This window comes from Epinephelus moara, chromosome 22 (genome assembly GCF_006386435.1).
Source record: "Epinephelus moara isolate mb chromosome 22, YSFRI_EMoa_1.0, whole genome shotgun sequence".
NCBI lineage: Eukaryota > Metazoa > Chordata > Actinopteri > Perciformes > Serranidae > Epinephelus > Epinephelus moara.
In genome coordinates, this window is record NC_065527.1 from 20,500,426 (window position 1) to 20,526,783 (window position 26,358).

Genomic DNA, 26,358 nt, shown 5'->3' on the forward strand with positions numbered 1-26,358 from the left:
ACACACACACACACACACACACACACACACACACACACACACACACACACACGCACACATATAAACACGCAGAGGCTCAGCATTAAGCATTCTAGGGCACTTATCCATTAGAGAGGTTAGTTATTTTCCCCAGTCTAAAAGTAGGTATTCAACTTAATATTCCAGCAGAGGCGGTTGTAAATCTGCTCCGTTAAGCAGCCGGGGCAGATGTCTGCGCAGAGCTGGAACTCTTCAGGACCACAATATGGAGCGCGACCAGTTATACTGGCTAATATAACTGCTAATATTTTACTTGTTTGGCATCAGACAATGGTGCTATCAAAAATACACCAATAAAAAGTAAGTTAAATGACATGTCTATCAACACCTGCTCTGGACTGCAGAAATGAAATACACTGTGTGCTATAGTCATATGTTATTTCTAACTAATCTGACAACTCTGAAGAGTCAGCAGAAAATGCATCTAAGATCAGGGATCTGTGGTGTTTGGCTACAGTCTGGCTAAAAGTATGAACGTTTATTAAGTAAAACTATATAACCAGATTAGTATAGAACCACTGGAATTTTGCTATATCTGACATGGACTGAGAAAGTATTAAAAGAGAAACACATTTCTATCAAGTCAGCAAGATAAACGACTGGCAGAGGTGATTGAAAGTCTTCTGCCGAGCAAAAATGAGCAACTACACTTCACTTACTGTAGTTTCAGCAGATTTTATAACGTGCATAAACCCGAATAAAATCACAAGTGATTGAAAATAAGGAATGATTGACAAAATCAGAAACAACAACTTAAGCTTTAGGGATGTCCTCATCTGATCTTCACGACTAGTATCAGGGCTGATCAGGGCACTTTTTTACCTGAGCAGAATTCAATATACTGAGCTATATAGAAAACAATCCGATACTTTATTTGATGTCAGCTGTCAGAGGTATTTTTCCTCGCTAAGCTTTAATGCACAGCAATGCGAAGTGCAGTCATCAACAACTCACTAACACTCCACTGTCTGTCTCTCTGTCCACGCCTTGTGTATACCAGCAGGGGCTAGCCTCTCCAGTGGTGAAACACCACATGCGATAAACATCAGCCAAATGCAGTATGAGACTGGTTATCTATGTTACTTACCAAATTTATGTGCACTTGTTTCATTTCAGCACAGTGTGAGAGTATCTTGCATCTAAGATGCATGGTGTTTTACACTGGACACTGACCATGTCACTGCAAGTGCAACAACAGCCCCGTGAGCAGAGGCCAAAAAGAATAATTTGTTAATGCAATGCCCGCAAAAGATTTACAGATGGTGAAAATAAACAGTCAACGGAATATGACTATTTTTTAATTCATCATTTTGCAAAAAAAAAAAAGGAACAATGTCTTAATATACACGAGCTACCCAACTTTCTGAACGTCCTTAACAGACATATACATTAAAAAGTCACATTAATGCAAAGTGTTAGGTCAAATTTCCCTACATGATGACTTTAACCACGGCAGTTTTGAGGTCCAATCACATGCCAAACTTAAGATCTAAACAAAGCTCAGACACCTCCGTATTAAGTCTTCAGTCTTTCAGTCTATCTCTCTCTCTCACTGTCTCTTACTCTCTGTTCAATTCAGTGCTGTCTTTCTAAATTTGGAAGTAATTAACAGTAATACTGTTGTTAAGAAGAAAAAAAATTGTATCCAACTTTCAGTCACAGCTTTATTTTCTATGAAGGCATTTAAATCTCTTTCTCTGCCAATCTCCTAATGTCCCTTTTTCCTCTTGTAGTCAAAGACACAGCAGGTCGTCCAATATTCTTAACAATATGGAACATTTCATGTTCCATTACTGACAATTGGCTCTGAAAGGATTCAGGAGTCAAATTCGACAGTGTTTGTTATTGCAGTCAAACGTATCCGAGGGACTCAAAGCAGCTGGAGTCAAAAACGTCCGATTTTCCAGGTCGACTTACTCAGCGCTGATTCATTAAGACCCAATGACTGACTTCTGTAAGACACGATTCAAAGCAAGAGAGCACTACTGAGTCATCTCCCTGAGAAAGCAAAACTTAAGACAGTCCGAAGAGGTGAGAAACTATTTGTCATTTAATACACTCCACACAGGTAAACTGATTTTCACAATTCAAAGTCAAAGTGTAAAGAGATATTTCAGTACAGAAGATATTTTTAAGATTACTTGCTACACAGATCATAAACTTTTAATGGCAAGATATGCTGGATCACCTATGGCAAGTCAAACTGTCTGTTGTGAGAAGCTTTGACATTTCAACAAAGTGAGTAGTAAGCATAACCTCACATTTTCCACCACCTCAGTCAACATCTGTCCTGTTCCTGTTGGCAATGCTCGTTCCTTCCTGTTTATCTTCGATGACAATTTTGTGCCCACATTGTTTTACACACCAGCACTCCCTCTGCGCTGGCATTGGCAACACCGTCAAACAAACGCAGCAGTCTACTGTGAAACTCACCGCAGCATGGTGACTGCCCCGCTTGCATTTGGCTTCGGTGGGCACCTGGATCTGAAAAAACTACCAGTTGGAACTATCTGTCAGCCCCCAGCTACTCTGTTTATATTGTTCTGGCAAGTTGCGCTGATGCTGCCAGGCAGCCTGGCTGCTTTAGCTGGTCGCGCTGGCTGCAAGCTGCAGCAGCACCGCTAGCCACTAGCCTGTCAGCTCCCAGCAGCTCTGTCTTTATCGTCTTGGGTAGTGGAGCTGGTGCTGCCGAATTGGCAGAAGCACTATCAGCAGCAGCCTGAGGCTCTGCCTGTCTTTGTTGCATTTCCTCGGCAGTGGACTCTGGCTCACACAAATCTGCATAGATCCTGACAACATGTTATAAAATGTGAAGTAAACCATAAAAGCCACTGTGCATGTATAATTGGAAGCTGGCTGATCTCAGCCAAACTCTCTCTATGATGTCAGGACATGTAAGTGAAAGGTGAAATTGGCTACAGTGATACAGAGAACAACCACAAGTATGACTTATACATGGTAAAAAAAAAAGGACTATCAGCAATGTGCTCTTTTAAAGGCTCAGTGTGTGGGATTTAGGGGGATATATTAGCAGAAATGGAATATAGTAAGTGTGTTATCTTTAGTGTATCATTTCTGAAAATTAGAATTACCGTATTTTTGTTACCTTAGAATGAGCCATTATATCTACATAGGGAGCTGAAGGGGGTCGTCCATGGAGATCGCCATGTTGCACTGCCATGTTTGTACAGTAGCCCAGAATGGACAAATCAAACCTGGATTCCAGATGGGGCCATTTGTGTTTTCACGATTTTGGTTTGGCCATCGTAGTTAGCAGCTTATCCACGATTAGCAGCTTAAAAAAACCCCCCACTTATTTACTTCTTTATTCTGTGTTTTTACTTGTCTACATCAATGGGTTTGTTTGTTTGTTTTGGAGAGGAACACACATCATTGGATATTTCAGCTTCCAGTAGAAACTTAATGAACATCTGGATCTTAAGTTATCAGAGAAAAAAGGTGAGTGCACATTAGCTGGTGCTAGGCTAGCGTCCCATCTTATACATGCCAAACAGCATCAGAAAAACACTGATTTGTGACGGGAAACTGCTTTATTCTGTGTTTTTATTGGTTTAAGTCACCAAATTCATTTGTTTTGGAGAGGAGGAGACCTCTGTGGATAATTCGGCTCCTGGTAAGAACCTCGAACAATAAACAGTGAAGGTTCAGCTGGTTGTGATCTGAAATCGTCACCGCTAAATGCCACTAAAACCCTCTAAATTTTACACACTGCTCCTTTAAGCAAGTATGAGTTTATGCCAAAAATAGGCAGCCACATTCAAGCTGCAGCCATAAAGAGAGCATCTACAAGTAGTGTCAGTAAAGGCACATCATCCCTATGACTAATACATGGTAGAAAATTTTGAATATCAGCAAAGTGCTCCTTTAAGCATAAAAAAAAATCACAGTGTGAGTTTTTGACAAAATAAGCAGCCACATTTGAGCTGACTTGGCAATAATTTCTGTACCTCAGACAAGGCTGCGACTGCAGAGTGATTTTTCCTTCCAGACATACCAGGAGCAGCACACAGCTGTATGGTTCACCAGCATATGGATTAAATAAATACAGTCTGCACAGAGCTTGTTAACACTTGTTCACTTGGCTACAACACACTGTTGTAGCCAAACTGAACAAAAAAAACACACACCCACATCTGCGCACACCCAGGCGAAGGCGCATACACAAGCTGCACGCACACAAACACAAACAGGTAGCCTCGCACACAAGCAAACATCCTTAAAGAGGAAATTTATTGGTGAATGGGTGTAGCACGGGTTATCGTGGGAGCAAGTAGTGACACATACGCACGTCTAATGGCTTGGGAAGAACACACAAACATGCACAAAGACAAATAGATATAGACAGCAGGAGAACCCTTTTGATAAGCAGTAATTGGCATGTGTGTGTCAGTAATAAAAAAAACTCCATCACTGAACACACTCAAGCGAGGGTGTGTGTTTGGGAGTGGGACCACACCTCACTAGCTCTTTTATCAGCATTACATAACTGTTGGAGTCTCATAGATCCACATGCAAATATGCACAGACTTGCGCACAGATTTACATACAACAGAATCCTCTGGCTTACACACACGCAGACACACATACACACACACACACACAGAAACACACAGGGAGCAGGCTTGGAGTATAATTCTGTGGTGTAATAACACTGAAATACCGCACCACTAGTTGGGGTCTGGTCTCCCTCTGGCTATGTGGTCAGTTGCTAACCTAATCTGATTAATGGATTTCAACCCCAACTCTGTTGCAAACACAGAAACAGACAGAGAGGAAGATAAATTGGTCGAAGCTCTGAAAACTAGGTTGGGTCCATTGCTCCTGCTTTGCCTGGTTACCATTCTTAATCTGATTAATGGAGTTTTTCCCCTGGATGAAAAAAAAACCAAGCACCCCTGAAACCAGTGGTGGAAAATGAACAAACCAAACAGCCAACAAATGCCAGTCAGTTTTGGCTGTGTTAAGTTTTCCCTACAGACAAAGTGCACTAACAGGTGGATGGGAGGAGAGAGTGAATTTCGGAGGTGTTAAAGTTAAACTCTCAATAAAAAGATTCCTGCTGCCTTGATAGCAGAATGAGAGGTACACAGAGCTCAGGCTGAATATCTGATTTATCGTTTCACACAGTTTAGTTACAGTCAGGTATCAACATGTTTCAGAGCAACTTCTCTACCTACATCTCTGTCTTTCTGTACTGTTCACTGCGGGTCAGGAAATAAGCTCTGTGGTATATGTCATTTTTCCTGCATTAGCGTAATGCCTTAACTTAATTAGACGACGCTATAAGACACACTCTAAGCTGGAGGCTAATACTGGCTAACAAGCTACTGCAACATTATACAGACTGATTATAAATCACCGAGCAGATCAGAAGCCAAGTCGTGTCAACTGTGCTGTGTGTCGGCACAGTCAGCCCAACACTTAGTTGACTGTTCCATCCAAATATGAAGCAGGCCTGGTCCATATATGGTTGCCAGATTTGACAAGGTTTTGCGGCTGCAAACTTGGGACCAATCTGGTCTGACAATGAGCTCCAGTTAGCAGTGCTGGGGCTAGCTTTGGGGACGCAGGCGCCGCATGGACGCGGCCCAAGAGTCAGAATAGACACGTATATGTGGAGGAAGGTAAAGTGGTTCAACATGAATTTAGCATGAGTCCTGCCAAAGTAAAGCTGTTGCTAGGTGGGGCAAGTTTCTGGGTAAACTCCTCAACACAGCTGATTAGACTTACAATGCATAACATGATGAACATGGAGCACCTTGGTAGCCCAATGGTTGCAGCACATGCCACACAACTGCAATATCCCTGGTTTGATTCCAGCTGTTGGGCCTTTGTTGTGTTTTATACCCTTTATCCCCCCTTTCCAGTTATCCGCTACACTTTCATCAGTCCGATAAAGGTGAAAAGTACCCCAAAAAGATCTTTAAAGTGATGAACATGATGCACTGCATTATGCTTGACTCCTGAAAGCAAGACGACTGTCTGAAGTCTGCTGCCTTCATACATAAAAAATAACTATAACACAAGAATGTAAGGAGACACATACACAAACCGAAACCCATACAGAGCATGAGACACACACACGCACACACACATCTGTCACTTTGATCTTTGATTGATTCTGTACCCTTTAAACAAGTCGATCATTAACAAACCAACAAATTAAGTCATTAATTGCTATGACAGCTGGTGAAGCCTCCTTTATTAATCTCTGTCGGCATAATTAATAAGCCTTAATTGGAATTAATTAGAATTAATTGTTGTTTAGGATCTGGGGGACAAAGAGAAAAACTTGCTGTGTGCGTGCATGTATGCGTGTGTGTGAGTGTGTGTGTGTGTGTGTGCATGCAGGAGGGGCAGAGGTTTAATGCCCTCTGTACAGAATGATGAATGGGTAGTTGTTGCCATCCCACACACACACACACACACAGAATGAAACACTGACAGAAAAGTAGAGTGTGTGTGCGTTTTAGTGTGAGAACACCTGCTGTTAAGTTCTGAGAAGATGAGATCATCATCACACACACACAATGAACTACCTGTTGACCCATTTTGTGCAAACAGGTCAAAGGGTAGCTCACACACATACAATGACACATTTTCTACTGAACCAGGTTCCACTGTGACTTTTGGTGTTTGTGTGAGGAAGATCCAGGGCGAAACTCAGAGACAGACAGTGAGAGGATGACACAGAAAGAGAGAAAGAAAAGACAGAAAAGAGGAAAAAAAAACACATGGGGACTGTCTGCCTCAGAGGAGCGAAACTCATTTGTGGGGCACTACATCACAGAAATAAACTCCTGAATGTTTTAGTAATGTGTGTGTGTGTGTGTGTGTGTGTGTGTGTGTGTGTGTGTGTGTTTGTGTGTGTGTGAGTGTCTGTGTGTAGCATGAGAGTCAAACTTGCTTGTGGGCCTGACTGAATTGTCTCTACTCAACATTCCTCAGTTTTCTAAAACTCTGAAAAAAATCGGCCAAATCTGACTTGTACTAGCACATCAAAGACTTTATAATACCACAACACACACAGATGCACACACACACACACACACACACACACAGAAACACAAGCGTGCGTGCAAGCGCGTGTGTATACACACAGATGGAGGCATGCAAACATACACATGTGTAGACACAGTTGGACACACACAAACACAGACCACAGCTAAAAGCATCAAGCAGCTCAAAGCAATCCGCCCTGCTGAATAACATCACCAAGCAAAGCCACCATACCACATAATGAAAAACATACACAAACACACACACATACAAACACGCATGCACATATGCCCGCACTCATGTGCGCAAAAGAGGCTTCATACGTTTGTACCCAGTGCCATATACTGCTGTACAAACAGCACCAAAACTCAATTTAAATACAGAAATAAAGGCAGTTTAAAACAAACAAACTTATAGCAAGGTCACACGCAAAGTAAGTTGATGAACCTCCCTGCAATCGTCTTTAAAGGGTCAGTTCACCCAAGTGACACACAAAAAACATTCTCCCACTTAGCACTAATTGTGTTTAGCCTTACAGATAGTTTACGATATATAAGAGGAGAATTTAGGAAGTTCTCCTCTCAGACCTCTGCCACCATCTCTCAATATAATCAGAGTAAATGGACGTTTGTTTCAAAGCACTGACAAAATTACTCAACAATCTTTTTCCAGAAACAATGTCCCAGTTGTTGTGGATAATACAGAAACCTCACTGCGGACAGTTGCACAATTTTTTTTCATCAGAAACAGTTCACAATGAAAACTGTCGAGGCCGCAAGACAAGAAAAAGCATGAGTGTGTGTGTGAGAAAAAGAGAGGAAACAGGCAGAAAGCGCTTCAGCGTGCGTGATGACACCGGTAGAGGAGGATAACACAGCAGTTGTGTGTGTGTGTGTGTGTGTGTGTGTGTGTCCAAACTTAAAAAATTTTTATTTTTTTTTTTAAATCGAAGCAATCCCAAACAAACTGCCTGTGTACGTGTGTGCACATTTTCACAACAGCCCCGATCCAGCAAAACATGGTGTGGCACATTACGCGGCACATTACTGTATTAACAGCTACATGAACTGCTTATTTAACTAAAATTCATAAACTCACGCTGTCTTTCACAAGCACAGAGTGAAGGATTTTTTTCCATTCACAGCATAACTCAATAAAATGACTTTACACACAAAATCGTGCTCGCTTTACGCCCACACACACACACACAGGCAGGCAGCACAACGCATATAGTATTTCAAAACAGAAACAATAGAAAATTCACACAGCCATAGTTATAATGTACTCTACACCACAAACCACTCCAGCTTTTTGTGCACACTTACATAATAACCTCAACGGTATTTGCATTTCCTGTAGTACAATAAACCGTGTGCTTTTGGGTGCATGAATGCATGCAGCTACAGAAACGCTGACCTGTTCAATTCACACACTCAGGACGTCACGAACAAATAATGCAGCTTCGCATTTAATTAACAGGCACAAAAGCATCTAACTGACATCCTGTAATTGGACGCTCCTGATCACCGATCCAGCAACGTCTTTAGATACATGTATACCTCTGATCACTACCAGCGCAGTACATGTTACAGTATTTGCAAAGCAGAATCAACTGTTATGTCAGAGAGGCTCACTTAAGAAGACACGGCTGGTAACAATTACTTACATATTTTGCTCTAAGTACATATACGATCCTACCCAGCCGATCAAACAGCTGACCAAGTTGCTACCACTAGACTTTACACAATGTAAGCTACTAATGAGTTCTGTTCCCTTATGAGGTTTACGGCAAAGTAGGCATGATGGAGGAGCAGGTAACATTTGGTTAAGAGTCAATCGCTCTGTGATGTCATAGGCTTTTTCCTGATAATAATCATACAAACAGTTTTCCACCCTCACAAGCAAGGCAGCTAACACACAGTCACTTCCTCCAGCCGTGATGACTAAGAGCAGCTTTTCATAATACTTCTCACAGCACCGTTGCTCTGCAGAAACGCCATTTTATTAGCAGTCGTTTAGTCTCAGCAAACTACCCCCCGCACCCACTCTGGCTAAAGGCAATAACGCTAATCTACTGAGCCCCACAAGCTGCTGGAGCTCTGAGAGGAAGAGATGCTGATCGAAACTTTTATCTTTCATCCGAACAAATGATGCATGTAGTTTTGTGTTCATTTGTTTTTTAAAGTTTAAACAAAATCATGACTCACTGTGCTAAAAAAACCCAAAAAAAAAACAAACAAAATGCACTCAAGCACGCCCACACACACACACACACACACACACACACACACACACACCAACACTCACATACTGCCTCAGATAATAAATAGAACTGTTGCAATGTGGCGTCACAATGTTGTCATGTATTCTTTAACCCAACATAAATAAGAACAATGCAAAAATGTTGTTGATTAATAAACAATAATTACTTGTGATTTCTGACAATAAATAATAATAAACACCTGATAAAATAACTTAAATAACAAGGACTGAATATATAAAAAAAAAACATGAAAAATGAGGGATATGATTCCGTCATTGTACTAAATGTGACTGAAACATGCAGATGTGTAATTTTAAACACATTATTTTGTACAAAAATTAAGTAAAATTAAGTATTTTATTTTGTCAAATGATTTATTTATTTATGTATTATATAATCCTAGTGATGGGGATAATATATTAAAGTTAAGAGCAATAATACTGAGAGAAAATGCAAAAATATATACGACTACATTAAGACCCTTTTGTCCTACCTCTGCTGATCATCAGGTTATAAAAACATCATGGCTGACTCCTGGCCTTGGCATCAGCTCTGTTGAAGCGGCACGATTCGACCCTGCCCCGCGACGGTCCGTCCAGCAGCAGCCAACAGTTCGGCTACTGGCCCTCTGTACTCCACACGATAATGGGAAGCAGAAACCAGGCGTCAGGCCCAAACTAATATCCCTCCATTTCTTTATCAGGTCCACGTAACTCCACTCAGGTCCATGAACATCGGAGCAAAAAGCTTCTTTGACTTTTGTTCAAGAAGGTCTTAAACTCCACGTAGCATCAGCTACCTTTGGTCCAGAGCTGGTGCTCCTCTTATACTTAACAGCTGTGCAACGCAGCTTTGAGTTTGATCAAGTGTGTTGTAGATCCGTGTAAGAAGTGCTATGCAGGCTGCCCTCCTTGCTGTCCGGTCTTTTTTTACTTCTTGGGTTCTGGTTTAGGTCCTCAGTCACGGTTGTCAGAGTCAACCATCACCTTAACAACCTGGAAAATGACAGAAAGACAAATAACGTTAGAAACCAGCACATTCTGCAACATTTACTGGAACATATTTGAGCCAGACGTCAGGCATTCAGTCCATATTTTACATTTACGGGAAACGATTTTGTCCAAACTTTAGACATCCAAATTGACCGGCTGATCAAAGGTGCACAATACGCAAAAATATTTAGTGCCCTGCTGAGACCTCAGCCAGTCAAGCTCTCTAATTGTACCAATTTTGTTTTATCACCATAGCTGACAGCTGACAACGCCTTCCACATGTGAAGACTGTTTTAAGGCCCCGGGATAAAGCCAAGCCACTGGGTTTGTATTGTAAACGTCAAAAATATGTGTGCCATTGAAAAGAGAAAGCATCAACCAGAAGCCTGTTACTGCATTAGTATTTCTTCCCCTTCACATTTTTCTCTAAAATCGACAATTATAAAAAAAAGGAATGTGTTTGAAAGCTGTGAACTATCCGCCTTTCTAAAAAGCATGTAGTGAGCAAGGCCACACTCAAGGGAGTTCAATTAATAGAACATACCTTTCAGAACAAGTTTGTGTGTGCGAGTGGAAGGGAGGGGAGCGTTATGGACGTTGGCGCAGTCTAATAGCAGCTAAAACAATACTGGTAGTATCGTACTCGGCCAGCTAAAAATACTTTAAATATAGTGTTCAGTACAGTGTGCTGCCAATAAATTGGTGACACAAAAGCCACTAATTATACCCCGAGGAATTAATTCAAATTAGAAAACAATTACAGCCTGTGGGAGCAATCAGTGGCACCAGCACACAACTTCACTCTTTCTGTGTTTCTACAAGTGTTATTCACTCTAAATAAATATTGATTGTTTTATGAATCAGGAAAAAAAGCCATCATTAATGGGCAACTTCCAGGAATTAATATAGAAATTAATTAACGCATATTAAATTTCCAGAGGCGGTGACCGTTGACGATTCCTTTTTTTTTTTAATTCGGTAATTCTAGTGTTAAATGTCAGACTCTCCAGTTCTCAGTTCCCCCTTTTGTTGCCCCAACCGCAAAAATCACCCCACCCTCTCTGTCTATACCACTCCTCTCTCTCTCTCTCTCTCTTTCTCTTTCTTTCTCTCATTCTGCCACCCCTTCTTCTTCTTTCCATCCATCTTGCCTCTTTCTCCCTCTCACCGCAAATCTAAATCTGAGTCTGTATTTATACAAAGCCGTTTCCTCGGGTCAGTCTGACTCGTGTGTGTGTGTGTGTGTGTGTGTGTGTGCAGGCATGTAGGTGTGTGTATCAGTAGTGGATAAGAGAGTCCGAAATCCACACACACACACACACACACACACACACACACACACACACTTCAGAGCAGAGTCTATATTTGGAACTTTCTTGGTTGCTAATAAAGCCACAGTTTTATCTTCTGTATTCTGAGGCTGTGCATATCAAACCATCTCTCCATGGAAATACCAGAACTATTAATTTCATATTCCCGCTACAAGTTGCACGACTGCACTTTATATTTAAATGTAAAGTAAATAAAGAAGACACAAAAAAGCTGACACCTCAGTGTACCTGCTGAGCGGTTTACCTGGTTCAGTGTGGCCCTGACCACATCCACATGCAGTTTTAACTTTGTTTGGATTATAGATCGAAAATTAACACATCAGCCACCACTATTTGAGAGCTGGAGTGTGTCACTATTTGAGAAGGGATATCTGCTGTTTGAAAAGAAAAAACAAAAAAGCTCCCTGGCATAAAAAGTAAAGCACATTATGAGTCATTACTGAAATTATGAGTCATTTTCAAAGACCCTCCCATCTTAAAACAGTGAGTTAAAACAGTGTTTTTGAGGATACAAACATGCAAGGTAGACGTTTGAGATGAAACACATCACAAGTCCCCGTTTAACCTTGCTGAGTGTCTTCAGTGAGAACATCTGAGAGTTCACTGCTTTAACTGAGCGCACTACGACTAAATGCAAACACACAAACAAACACTGAGATCGTTCTCATTCACTGTGATGTTGTTTTCCCCGGGCTGTAAAATCCCAACTGTGAAATTACACTGATCACACATACACACAGACACATGCTTCCGGTTATTACATGATTGACCACATAATAGCATTAGCTGTTACAGCTGAAAGAAAGTAGGAAGGCTTTTCTTCGAGAACGCAAAGAAAGAAAAAAGAATAACTGGAGGGCGACTTACTCATTAGTAGTACTCACAACAGGAAAAGAAAAGGGTAGAGAGAAGTTTTCTTTTTCTTAAAGAGTGAGTGTGACTCTAAATATTTTCCCTGTGGAGCTCTGACTCAGTCGGGCTGCTGCTTACTCATTTACTCAATCGCTCTCTCCCTGCCCCTCTGTTTTTCTCCTTATCCTCTTTTTTCTTTATTCCTCCACAATGACTTTTTTTTCATTCCCCATCTCCGTTTCTCTCGCCGTAACAACTCTCATTCCCACAACTCACGTCCATCAACTTTCAACTCTCCGTCTCACTTTTCCTCCCCTCTCCATCACTCCATCAATCCCATCAATCCATCACTGAGCGTTCTGTCATTTTCATATAATTCTTCTGTCTGTTTTTCCAACTGTCATTATGGCTGAGATCCCCCCCCCCCCCCCACCACCCCCACCGCCACCACCACAGCCGCCGCCTCCTCCTGCGCTCCGACCCCCCTCCACGAACGTGTGTGGTCCGGTCCGACTATAGACCGTTACATTGTCCCAGACAGGTTGGACTGCGCCACTAGCCGGCAGACGAGGGGGGGAGGGTGGCGGGGGGAGATGGAGAGTGGGGGTTCCTAGGGAATGTTTGTTTTTCTGTTTCCAATTTGGTCCAGCCCGAGGAACTCCACACTCCGCTCTGTCTCAAACACACCATTCATGACGGCCTGACGTACATGATTACACACAAATACCCACTCTCTCGCTCACACACACGCACAGATATGCATGCATGTACGCATATACACACATGCTAAGCTGTCACGGTGCCACCGAAACGCACACACACATGCACCGCACATGCACGCTGACAACCATCAAATTCATTCTCAATCATTTTTACCATGAAACACAAGCCCTTTAATTTATCTTTGTTCTCATCTTTTATTGTTTTCTGATTTGTTATTGCTAATGCCGTTTCGAATGACATGGTGGTCAAACTAATTATGCTTGTTTCTTCCTCATCTTTCAGGGATTTTTTTTCCCCCCACTGTCCCCAGAAAATGATTGTCTTTGAAAGGCCTTTTTGATGTGTCTCGCTGCGTTTTTAGATGTTATGTAGACAGAGTTAAGCTCCATGTTCCACCAATTAGAGCACAGAGAGCACATTGTTTCATACGCAACTCAACTGTTCCATCTGAAATGGATTATTTTAGTCAGATTTGTTGTTTGGATTTCAAACACACAATGCTGATCTTCGCATGTACTAATAAAGCTTTATCTTGTATCAACACAAACAAACAGTCCGGCCAACATATATGCCGGCTTTCTGTTTTTTTTTTTTTTTTAATGCTGCATGTTGGTTTGTTTTTAGATGTCGTGTAGTTTAGTTCCACATTCCATCAATTACTCATTGGACAGACAGGAAACCACACTGCTTTTTTGTTCAAACGCTACATAAGAAAATGATAGGTTTGTGCAGTTGTTTTGATTGTTTGTATTTTACAGTCACAAAGCGTGATGCCCAAAAAATTTTAAGAAATATTTAAGATGGACAGCAAATCAGATATCACAAGCAGACAGACAGAACTGATGAAGATGATTTTTTTTTTTGCTGGTTTTTAAAAGTTACACAACTGTGGGTTCACCTCCGACCAATCACAAGACAGAAATAAGATATTTAACTGTACAGTGACGCTCCATCTGAAAAGAACATGATTACACGCCACATCTGAAAGTTATTGTTGTTTTGGGTGTGCCTGCTTTACTTGTGTTCCAGATACATTAATCATCCGGGGTAATCAAAAATCAAAGTGCATTTGCATATATTTATTTTGTTTTAAAATTGTCTAAAAGTTCTCAATTGCTTGTAATTGCTTGTTTTAATGTTTTGAACGCTAAAAACAGGACGACTGTCAATTGAAGTTACAGCACAGCTATGTTTGCCCTGGATACACAGACAGGCAGAAAAGCTAAAGTAGGTCTCTTCTTTTTTTTTTCCTCAGTTGTTGACTCATCACTACTGCAACATGGATTTAACATCAAAAGCTGAATACGAGGCGAAAGAGCAGGCAAACACAGGAAAGGGGGATACATCTGTTCTCCATTGATCCTTTAAACACACTATGAAATCACCAGAAGCCTTTCAAATGTTCCAAATATGAGCTTAAAATTTACACCGTGAGCTAAAAACACAAAAAAGCATTGTTTTCTATAGGTTCATTAAAGTGTATCTTCTCTACATAAACAGCTATACCTATACAGTTGTCATGGTAACCCCAGAGACTACTATAACAATACTGATGCCACGTAAGGTCAGTTCCTGACAGCTCCTATGTTATAACAGCTTTCTGTTCTGTGGACTGATGGACGAGGAAAAATATGAAACAATACAGTTTTTATACATTGGCTAGGAAATGCTAACATGATAGCTCCCAGCGGAGGACATGTCAGAGAACAGACCCCACTGTGAGCAGTTGAGGAGCAGCTGACACTAACTGCTGATGTCCATGTCGAAACAGTGTACTGATGACCATCCACGGTTACATACAGAATATTCCTGGTGAGTTTCTTTTGAATGGAGACTGGAATTCACAGTTCAAATGAAAGCAGAGCAAACAGAATTAGTCACTTAATCGATATTTTAATTTTTCCAAGTAATAAAGGCCAACAATTCCTTTGTTCCAGCTCACATAATGTGAGTATTTGCTGCTTTGATTTGACAGGAAATGAAATATTTGCCGTTTTCGATACCAGAATCGGGAAAGCCTCCAATACTGCCTAAAATGTTGGATCAGGTATCGACTAGTACGCGAGCTTATACACCGATCAAGTGATACCAAGTGATTATCAATAGTTAACTTTAAATTAACTTTAAAGTAATTTCACGTTCGGATAAAATTACATAGAAATAAATGTTGCTCTCAAACAGTAGCCTACACAGTAACTTGCATAATGCAGACACTGGCAGCTCCTGTTCTCGAGCACCAAGAAGAATGGTTTGCCAGTAAATAGCGTAACATTAGCCATTTGCAAAATGTCAGTAATTTGGCCGAATTTTAGACCGGAAAGTCTGACTGGTAAAAAGATGTGTACAGTATGCGAAGCTTTCGTTTTGCAGGGTGACACTAGATTTTTTATTTTCTTTATTAAGAAAGCTCTGTGGCATTTATTCACTGAATGTATTGGTTCATGGATTAAGGATTAAACCTGAGCAACACCAAACAACAATAACAGCAATCATGTCACATCCATACAGGGTTAGTATACAGCTGTTATTTATTTATTTATTCTTTAATGCAATGGTATTGCATTGGCACCCAGTATCAGCTGATGTGCAAGTTCAGGAATGAGAATCTGTGTCAGGCAGAAAAAACATCTCAAACTTTTCAAACACAATAAACTATTTGAAGATGCTGATTTTGTATCTATAAAACTGTAAATGGCATCTTTCATAATTTTCTGTTATCGTATGGACCAAACAATTAATTGATTAAACCAGAAAATAATTCAGTAATTCATTGGATGCAACACTAATTAAAGCTGATAGCAGTTATCTAGTTAAGTGTGCATTTCCATGCTGCAAAGATCATAATCACTTCCCTTGTGTTGACATGAACTAAATGTGCATCTTGTGCTGTGCATTATATCTGTAATCATGTCCATTTCTGAATATTCTCATCAGATGTTGTATACACAGATTTGGTTTGCTGTCTTGTCAAGTTGCTCTGGCTCTAAAATGTGGAGTGCTGCTCTCAGTGCATGAGTAGACACAAACAACAATAGAGCAAAGCAGAAACTCCTTGTTGTCATAACAGGATCATGCCAGTGATTTTAATCTTTTGTGAACAACATAAATCGCAAATCTTGATCGACCAGATCTTTCAGCCGCTGAGGTTGAAGTTGAGGGAGTGGTCTGTCTATTCATTACTGTAAGCAACGCCCAGAGCTTTTAAGTTTTGCTCTGACACAGACGCACGTGCTGACACACTGCCACTTCCTCTGTAACAGATATGTTCCTCTTAGCGCCTATTAGACAATCAGAGGAATGGTATCAGTCCACTTGTTTTTGTGGAGTGTGAAATTAGACCTATAATGGGATATTCCAGATCTGGAGGGCGAGGCATCATGTACAACACTCAGATATGTTAAAATGCAGCCACTGGTTTTAGAACTAGGACTTTTTTTTGTTTTATTGGGACTATTTTTAGGTATTTTGCCTTCATTTAAGAATTGACAGTATAGTATGGGGCCATTCGATAAATTCAATTGGGCCGGATTTTAAAAAAAGGAAATGTAAAAGGGCCAAACATTTTCGGCAGCAAGCAGTTTTTGGTCACATACCTGACCCAGGCACTTCACAACGTGCAGAATCTCACTCCCTCTCTCCCTCACACACACAATCACACACACACCTTGCCTCGCCTCATGACTTTTTCCATCAAGGTCAAGGAAAAGCATTCAGGATAAGACACAGGACATATTTTCTGACTATTCAACCACAGCCATGATGTTTTAAAAAGCAACTAAGCGTGGTCGAGACTGCACATGAGAACACATTTTGTGAAATATACAACGGGTGGTGTCGCTATATCAATCCATACATCCTGCCCTATTGGGATTGCGTATATGTAACTCAACACAGATAAGAAGGGAGCAAGATGGCTCACTCGTAGCTACCTTCAAACCCTACATGTAGTTTTTGTCAGACAGGTATATCAGATTCATGTGTGCTGGGCCACTTGGGGGCTTCTTGGAGTTGAATAGTCCTGGTATAGCAGATGTCAGATGGGGAGAGAACAAGAAGTAGACTGAGCAATGACAGTGATTACATGGTATGCACCTTAGTCCACTAGGCAATACAGACACCCTCAGAAATTTAAGTGACAGAACCGTTTTAAGAAAATCAGTCAAATCTAAGACTTCCATAACAGCTCATATTGGCCCCACACATTTTACTATTTGCCATCTATAACTCTGAAAAGGGGAACTGAAACTATGCTTACCATCATTTTAAACATGAGATAATTAAAGTAAGTGCACCTCTTAAAAAAGTAAGATCACTTTTCAGCTTATTTACTAAAATAAACTGCACAAAGTTTGGCAGTGGAACAAATAAATGACTCAAGGATTTATTAAAGATTTTAAGTTTGTGAAAAAGTTTTTTGTCTGCTTTCCAAAGTTGCTGCTCCGGTCAGAGAGTTAATGTTTTTTTGTTTCAGTTTGGTTAACTGCCGCTGCGGCTGGTAGAGGAGTCAAACTTACCAACCACAGTCGAGACAGTATCTGCATTCGCCTGCGTGGACGGTGTTAATGTCTCGCCTTGATGTACGATAGTAGCAGGAAACTGGGAGCTGCATAAATCAACATGGGACTGTTGATTTTGACCTTGCTCTCCACAGCTAAGACTCTCATACATCAAAAATAATGGAGAACAAACTCCGCTTCAGTGTTGGATGTAGGCGTAATGGAAGGAACTAGTAGCTGCATAAATCAACATGTTGATTGTTGACGCTCGCCTAGCTGTCTTTTTTCCCCCAAAATACGGAAAACAAACTTCAGCTCTGCCAGAAACACACACATTACACACATACATCTCACCAGCCTGCGCAAGTCTGCCAAGCATATCTGATTATTTTAAACACACACATACACATGCACACACCCCTGGATGTGTGTGTGTGTGTGTGTGTGTGTGTGTGTGTGTGTGTGTGTGTGTGTGTCAGGGTTTGGTTTGTCTCTGTCTGGGTAAGCTCAAACATTACGTCAGTCACACACACGCACATCCACAGACACAAACAGGGTGATACACTAGACCATGCACATACTGCAACACACTTGCAACACAACTCTCCCCTTCTCATGCACACACACACACACACTTTCCACTCCTGGAGAATCGGACGTTTCCTGCAAGCGGCCGGCCCGACGGGAAAAATGTCTGGACAAACTTAAGACGCGCGCACACACACACGTACAGACACACAACGGAACATTTTCAACCCACAATGTTGACTTTATATTCCTTTCCAGAGCCCTTCTATCTGCACGCCGGCCAAGTGAAGCAGCGTTTCCCTGTTGAACACTACCGGGAAGCGAGACTGGGAGGTTTCAGGGCCTCAGTGATGTCAATGCAGGGCTGGACTCCAGTCAAAAACTGGATTTTAATCAAAAATCAAAGCCAAACATGATCATATTATCAAATTGAGTCAGTGTCATTACTTTAATGCAGAATTTGCACAGCAGTGAAAACATTCTTTAATATTTCTCAATCAAAGACACTTGCATTGCTTAAGAGGTATCAACTTCCCTTTGAAACAATTCTTCAGTAAATCTACAAATCTGATCTAGTGACTAAATGCCGGAGCATCTTTCCCTTTTCTGGACAGCTGCAAGGAATGTTTCCAATGATGCGTTGTTGATTTGCAAAGAGATAGAGAACCTGGCTTGATGCCACAGAGCCGAATCATTCCTCACATAGTTAAGGGTTATAATTCGGATTCACAATTTGATTCTACAAGCCGTATTTGCATGCTGTATACACAGTATATACCGGCATATCCACCTACCTCATGTATGTAAGGCAACCTATCAAATTCCCTGTATGTGCACACATACTTGCCCAATGAATCTGATTTTTGTAGCAAATAATTACTACACGAAATACTAAACAGCTCCGACTATAACTGTGTGCTCCAGACCTTATTACATCTGATTCTGTCTACATTCTCCTGTCTTTTCGAGGCAGAGATTTGAGCTGCAGGCTGGTTAATATGCGAAGCTTCTCTCGTCCTCAAATTGAATCTATTCAAAAGGATTTTCTCTCGATTTCGGAGGCAGAGCAACCCAGAAAATTATTTTAGTGTACAGTATGTAGCCAGGGCTCGACAGTAAGGATTGCCTGATTGGGCATGTGTTAAATAAAAAATTGAACACATTCTTTCTGTTTAAGGGAGCTGATGATGGAAATAGTTGAGGAGCAATTATCCTGGAAACAGGAGTTTAGTTGGGTGACATTAGAGGATGTGGGCGCAAGAGAGCACGGAGACTAAAACAAGGTTGTTTTTCATGACGATTAACTTTAGTGTTTGGTGTTACTTGAAGGGGGGCAAGTAAAAACTGCCTTCAGACAAGCAGATTTCTGACCCAGAACCCTGGTGCTAAATTGCCGATATTCCAGAGATTAAACTGTGGCGCCCCAAACATGCGCCTGCTCACTCATCTGCTCAGATCTTTTACTTTTCACTCCACATGCTGTTTTTCTTCACTCTCTTTTCTTTCCATCCATTGCTGTCAAAGCTGCCTCATTCTCCAGAATTATTCAGGAGAGACTTTTTGAACACTCCGCTTCATAACCCCACATGTAAAGTCTAAGTGAAGTCGTGGGCCTGTGGTGCAATATTACTGGAATACATCCCGAAAAACAAAGCAAGAAGCACTTGTTTTATCTTATCCTTCAAGACATGACTCCAATTTTAAAGCTGCTTTAAGTACCAGGCGAGATAAAGCCAGAGCATTTCCCTACTTCACACCTTGCCAAACTAATCCTGAATAGATTTTTTATTATTTGAAAAACAAAAACACAAGAAGCGCCTTCTTTATCTTATCTCATAACAGACACATCCCCTGAGGTTTTATTTAAATCTGGTAAAGATGCATAAAGTGCACCTCTGGTACTGGAAAGCACACATTTCTAGTGTTTTGCAGAGGTCTGAAAGTTGTAGATGTCCAAGCGACTGAGAGAACACAAGACAGCAGAGGGAGTGGCCGTGTGAAGAGATCACAAAAGTTACAGTTGATCTGTCAAGGCATGTCATCTGCCCGGGTTTCTTGAACCTCCTCCCAGCCAACGCTCTCCAGACACTAAACTGACTTCTCTATAATCTAATCATTTAACTCACTGACTCGTCTGAGAGCGAGAAAGAGAAGAGGTTAGAGACTGTGAGAGATTCTCACAGCTAGGTGAAATCGGCCACTAAAGAAAGAGAGGACAACTTGTGTGTGAAGCACTAAAAAGCCCAAAAGCCATGTTGCAGAACAAACGCCATGCCCCCCACTGTGCTTTTCCACCCACCCCAACACACACACACTCACACACACAGGCCCGGAGTAAATTTAACTGTCAGCCGTAAAGTTTTCGACTATAGCAAGTGATCTTTTGCCCCCTTTCCTCTCCCCACTTTTCCTCCTCCCACTCCTCTGTCTATGCAAATGAGCTCCTCATTTGTCCTTCTGTCCATCCATCCTTCCTTCCTTCCCTTATTTGTTTCCTCTCTTACTCTGTAACCACCTTATTGTTTTAAGCATTTCCTTTTCCTACTCTACTTATGTCTATCACATTAACAGCCTAGTTTTGTTTTCTTTCCTCATCCTTTGTCTCACTTCCTATCTCCTTCCCTCCCTCCCTCCCTCCCTCCATCCATCCTTGTCTCTGCCTCTGACCACAGACACCTCTCTTTATCCCATCCACCTTATTTCCTCCCTCCTACCTCCCCAGAAATGAAAAACTACCCTTTCCCTCTTCCCTCTTCTTCATCCATTCTCCCTTACCCCCCGCCCCCTTACCACCCACACACACACACACACACACACACACAACACACACACACACACTTCTGACTGTGGGCCTCTGACACCCACCTTCTCCTCTCCTCTCCACAAAAGTCTCAAAGACCCCCAGATGTGCGCCCCCTTAATTTCCATTTCAAAAAAGAACCACCTCCCTCCCTCCATCATCCATCTATCCATGCATCCACTTGATCACACACACACACACACACACACACTGCAGACGCTTCAAAAACACACTGTTACACAAGCACACTTCTCAGCAAGTAGACCTTTTTTTGTTTCCTTTTCGTGAGAGACAAAACTTTAAAAAAAAACATGCTGACCATGACAAACATCACTTATCAGATCCTTTAAAGGGGAGTGCTGGACTGTTGCAGGCTTTTGTCAATACAATCAGAAGACTACAAGACTTCCCCTTCCACAGAGATATTTTTAAAAACATGCTGACCATCAAAATTATTGTTTATCCACAGAAAGGAACATGCTGATGGCAACACATCGCATGAATCTCTGTGGTCTTCAAATGATAGTGAGGACCCAAAGGTGAGTCCTGAAGAAGCTATCACTCTAAACTACTTGTGTACTTTTTCCACCAAAATTACTGCGTGTATACAGGTTTTTTTTTACACACTAAAAAAACGGTTAAAAATAGTACACTGCTTTCACTTTGCCAGCAGTAAACGAGTATGCTCTTCTGACATGAACGGGCAGGAAAACAGTTTAGTAAACAGTAGCAAGCAGTATGGAGGCCAGTAAAAGAATGTTACAAAGAAGCTTGAACGCTGCTTAAACACATGCGGATGGTATTTTATGGTGGCCGGTCTTGCATCGCGCCGGAGGAGGGGCTAAAATGAGCGCATCTACCCTGGTGTTATATATCTATCACTGGCAATCGAAGACTATCTGAGCTAAAACCGATAAATACCTGTAACTACTACAGAGTCATCTGTCCCAGGAGTGAATGCACATTATAACCGTTTCCATTAAATGCAAAAGCCAGATGTTAAAGGTGTTAGTGGGTTTTTTGTCCAGTGGGAAAGAGGCTCTGGGTAAAATGATGTGGTTTTGATGCTCTACCTTACACAATAATCTGCAAAACTAGGTTTGAACGTAGCCTTTTTGTTGCATTTAGGTCTGTGCAATTATTTTAAAAAATGAGTCTCGTACCAACCGAATTTCGGCAATGTTTGCAGAGAATTTGAGTCTATTTTACTGCAAACAAATACCTAAATGTATTTTTGACTCCTGAATATGTTAAATAAATACATCTTAGTCACAATCCATTATTTTATACTTATTGTGTAGTACAAAGCTTCAGTATGAGAGGTCCAATGTGAGGACAGAGAATAGTGAGAATCAGATAAGGACTGCAACAAACAAGTATTATCAATTCAGACGGGACTGGTATCACCAAGGGACTTAATGTCTGTATTTTACTCAAATTTACTGACACTGTCCCCCTGGATGATGCGCACAGTCTTTGTAACTCTGTCTAACTCATATTTAAAAAACAAAACAGAAAATATGCCACGTCATCCATCCCATCATCTTTTGTAATGTTGCTTTTCTGATGGATTTGAACTTGCTCTTCCTGCAAATGGGTCTCCATGCTGTATAGCAAGATGAGCCTCCTGAGATGACAATTTGTACGGGACTAATATATCACATGGCCACTGTGTTTGGCAAAATATGGTAGGTAAGTTGAGCTGGAATTTTTACTTGACAATTCACGGACATGGCAGATTGGCACGGAGTTAAGATCACAGACAACCATGACAATCATTACAAATCACCACAGGTCCCCAAGTTATACCACTCCCGTGCAACTAGGGCTAAATCAATTAATCTTATCATTTTTTTTCTTAATCAATTAATTAATCCTGGTTATTCATTGCTTGTTCCACAGACTGTCAGAAAATACTGACAAATGCCCATCACAGCTTCCAGAAGCTCACTGTGAGGCCCTCAAATGTCCAAAGAAATTCAATTTACAATCATAGAAGACTGAGAACACTAGAAAATATCCTTTGTAATTCTTTTTTTTTTGTAAAACAAAGGCCTGTTTGTTTGTAATCATAAATAACTACCTACAGAGCTAATCCACGGACTGCAGCTCAACACAGGACTGAAGGAATGTGATCTGATGATCACCATTCAAAACCATTCAACAGTGTTGTGCAGCCACCAAGACGAGCCCATCTGCAGCATTATACTACAGATAAATTGCCACTGAAGTTCACATAAGGAAAAAAAAATCTACCTGAGCTAACAGGTTGTGGCTTACTGCCCAAAGTCAAGCGTTTCATTTTACAATCAAAGAATCCCCCACCTTATATAGGATACACACACTGAGCTAAAGTTTTTGTACCGGGACAAGATGCTACACCTTTAAATATGCCGATTAAGCACTCTTAACTGCTGTAAGAGAAGATGAATCCCTGCTTCTTTCAAAGTTTATGTGGTTTGAAGCAAAGCCCTGAGGGCATCAGCTCAAACTGTCTGCAGGGATGTACCCTCTAAAGCCCAAAGCTGCTACTGCAGGATTATTTAACAGAATCAGAAGAACCAAGCCCATCCCCATCCTGCAGAGAACAGGTGAGACAGTTAGCTGTATCTAACCACATTTCACTGGTTCTTTCAGATCTGGGCAGAAATGTCAAGCTGGACCAGAGACAAGTTGGGAGGGTGTCATATCTCCCTGTGTTCTCCTCCCACTGTCTCTCTGCTATGGAGCAAAAAAAAAAAATAACACCACAGGCCAGACTGGCCATTCATGAATAACAGTTAGTAGACCCATACTTAATCTTTATTTTAATGTTTTCTTTTTTTCTATAGTCCAAACAGACAGAGTCCAAACAGTCCACACAGCCAGAAGCACACGCAACAAATCTGCAGAGGCTGGTGTGGCTATTTGCTTTAATGAAAAAAAGAACGTACATGTTAGTCGTTTAAATCATAGTTTTAATTTGACGGGACGCCATAAAAAGTCTGCCCCTTATTACAAAGACAGACAAACACACACACGCACGCTCACACTCACACTGACAGACACACGCACGCATGCACACAGAGTGAGGACAAAGACTACTTTGAAAAGTTACTCAGCCACCAGATGTTTTAGCCAGATCCCAGACTACAATACTAATGGGGCTGTACGTGCATGACATGTGTGTGTGTGTGTGTGTGTGTGTGTGTGTGTGTGTGTGTGTGAGTGTGAGTGTGAGTGTGTGTGCAAGTGGAGAGAGGGAGCCCAATAGATTTAAAAGCAGCAAAAATGAGTCCCCCTCCTCGGCAGGTATGTAGTTATAAAAAGGCTGCAAGTACAGTTTTAGAAATGAAACAAACCGCTTCGTATTTCACACACAGACACACACGTACAGAAAACACACATACACACACAAAAAAAGGTGTTAAAAAAATAGGATTTATATATTATGTGCATGCAGAAAAAGGCACAGGATTTAAAAACACAAACACACCCATCCATGAAATAAAGAGGTAGAAGTGATACATGTTCAATTCAATTAAATGTGTTGTGTTTTTCTGAGACTTTCTATGTGTTACATATTTTGTTTTATGTTTGTTTTGTTTAGCGCAAATCCCAGGAAGAGCAGCTGATACCTCAGTGGCAGCTAACGGGGATCCAAATAAAGCCTGAAGAAAAAAGTAGCTAGAGATAATGCCATATGACTGCAGGACATGCGCCGGGGAAAAAGCAGGTTTGCCACAGGAAAGTCTGCCACATCAAATCTTGGAAACAAATATTATTGTGACTGAGAAAGATCACAATGGCAAACAAATGTCAGTGTGCATTTACACTTGAAATGAAACTTAATTGCAATCTCTGAGCAAGTCGACGGAGCGCTCTGACAGTGGTTACAGTACGATAAAGCACACATGACACTAACTGTCTCCTTTCTTGCATAACTGTGTGAATAAGAGAAACACAGATTTAAAGATAAAGAAACTGAGTGAGAGAAGGAGGTGCTTGCAGAGAAGAAGGAAAAACTGAAACACAGACAGAGAGAAAGAAACAAATTCATCAGCTATGAAATCTAACTGTGTGTGTGTATGTGTGTGTGTGTGTCTGTAGATTCTTGGTTTGACTGTTGACAGAACAGACAGTTAACCTTCAGTACAGAAATAAACAATCAGTGAGTCACTTCAATCAGAACCGAGCAGTGAATGAGACAGCTCTGACCTCAGCAGAAGGAGATAAGTGCAGATAGACTGTTAGAATAACTGATAGCCATCTATCAACAATGCTGATGCTGTCTGGAGATGAATGCTCTCCAATACTGCAGGGTAAACATGCAAAGTTGTGCATTTCAGATTCATTTCTGATACACAGCCGGAACAGATGCCATGTTACTGAATGTTGAGCTACAAAGGCTTGAAACCACCTGTGAACAGACAACATCTACATCAAAAATACTGCTGTAGTGATCCTGCAGAAAACTCAAAGAGAAGGTGATATGAAATACACATTACAACTTGTTGATAAAATACAAATATCTAACCTGTTAAAGTGCAAAATATTTCGACAACAGAACAGGTGGATGTGCCGATTTACAGTTGGCAATTTTCCCACACGCTTGAAATCAAACGACTGTCTTTAGCGCGCGATCAATCGACTGTGCCCTCACTTTGGAGCGAGACAACTTTTTACCCAACTTGTTTCCTTGATAAAAAAAGAAAAAGAAAAAAAAGAAACACTTCTACTTGAGAAAAGTCTCGCTGAATTAAGCATACAGCACTTGAGGAAAATGGCTCAGTACTCTCTCCATCTGCATGTTACCACAGCCTTTTCAGCCTCAACACAAAGAAGCTTACAACATAAATCACATTCAAATTCGGGGGCCACTTATGCCACTGTCACATTTTCCGTAGATAATTTTCGCTGTCTGTCTGCTGGGTGAAAATTGTAAGAAATTACAGATGGAGCCGTGCTCACGGGAACACTTGAGCAACAGTATACAAAATGTACTGGATGCTTTTCTTACAGATTGTGGAGCATGTTGCAATCACTCTGTATAATCTCCTCTTTAACTCCTCATACTGTCTGAAATACCACAGATATACAGTAATGATATACATGTGTGTACCTACACTGGCTTTTTAATGTATACTCATAATATTTGCATTTAGAAAACCATAAACCAAACAATTTATGTACTTAACTTTTATTCGAAAGAAGACCAGAATTACTTCGAGATATTGTTGTACTGCTAGTTTAGGTCTCACAATCACTTTGAAATACATGCCATGTGTATTTTAACATCCTATTTCAATTCTCAGACACATTAGAGGTGTTAAAA

The 26,358-nt window shown here is 41.0% G+C and overlaps 1 protein-coding gene across 5 annotated transcripts in view; it reads right to left on the reverse strand.

Annotated features, from left to right (window-relative positions):
- trps1 (trichorhinophalangeal syndrome I) overlaps nucleotides 1-26,358 on the reverse strand; it is a 146,951-nt gene that overhangs the window by 113,250 nt on the left and 7,343 nt on the right. For all 5 annotated transcript variants that reach the window (XM_050034438.1, XM_050034441.1, XM_050034439.1 and 2 more), the window contains exon 2: nucleotides 9,816-10,317. In XM_050034438.1, the coding sequence (XP_049890395.1) occupies nucleotides 9,816-9,828 (13 nt within the window). In that variant the 5' untranslated portion in view covers nucleotides 9,829-10,317. The remainder of the gene's footprint in view (nucleotides 1-9,815; nucleotides 10,318-26,358) is intronic.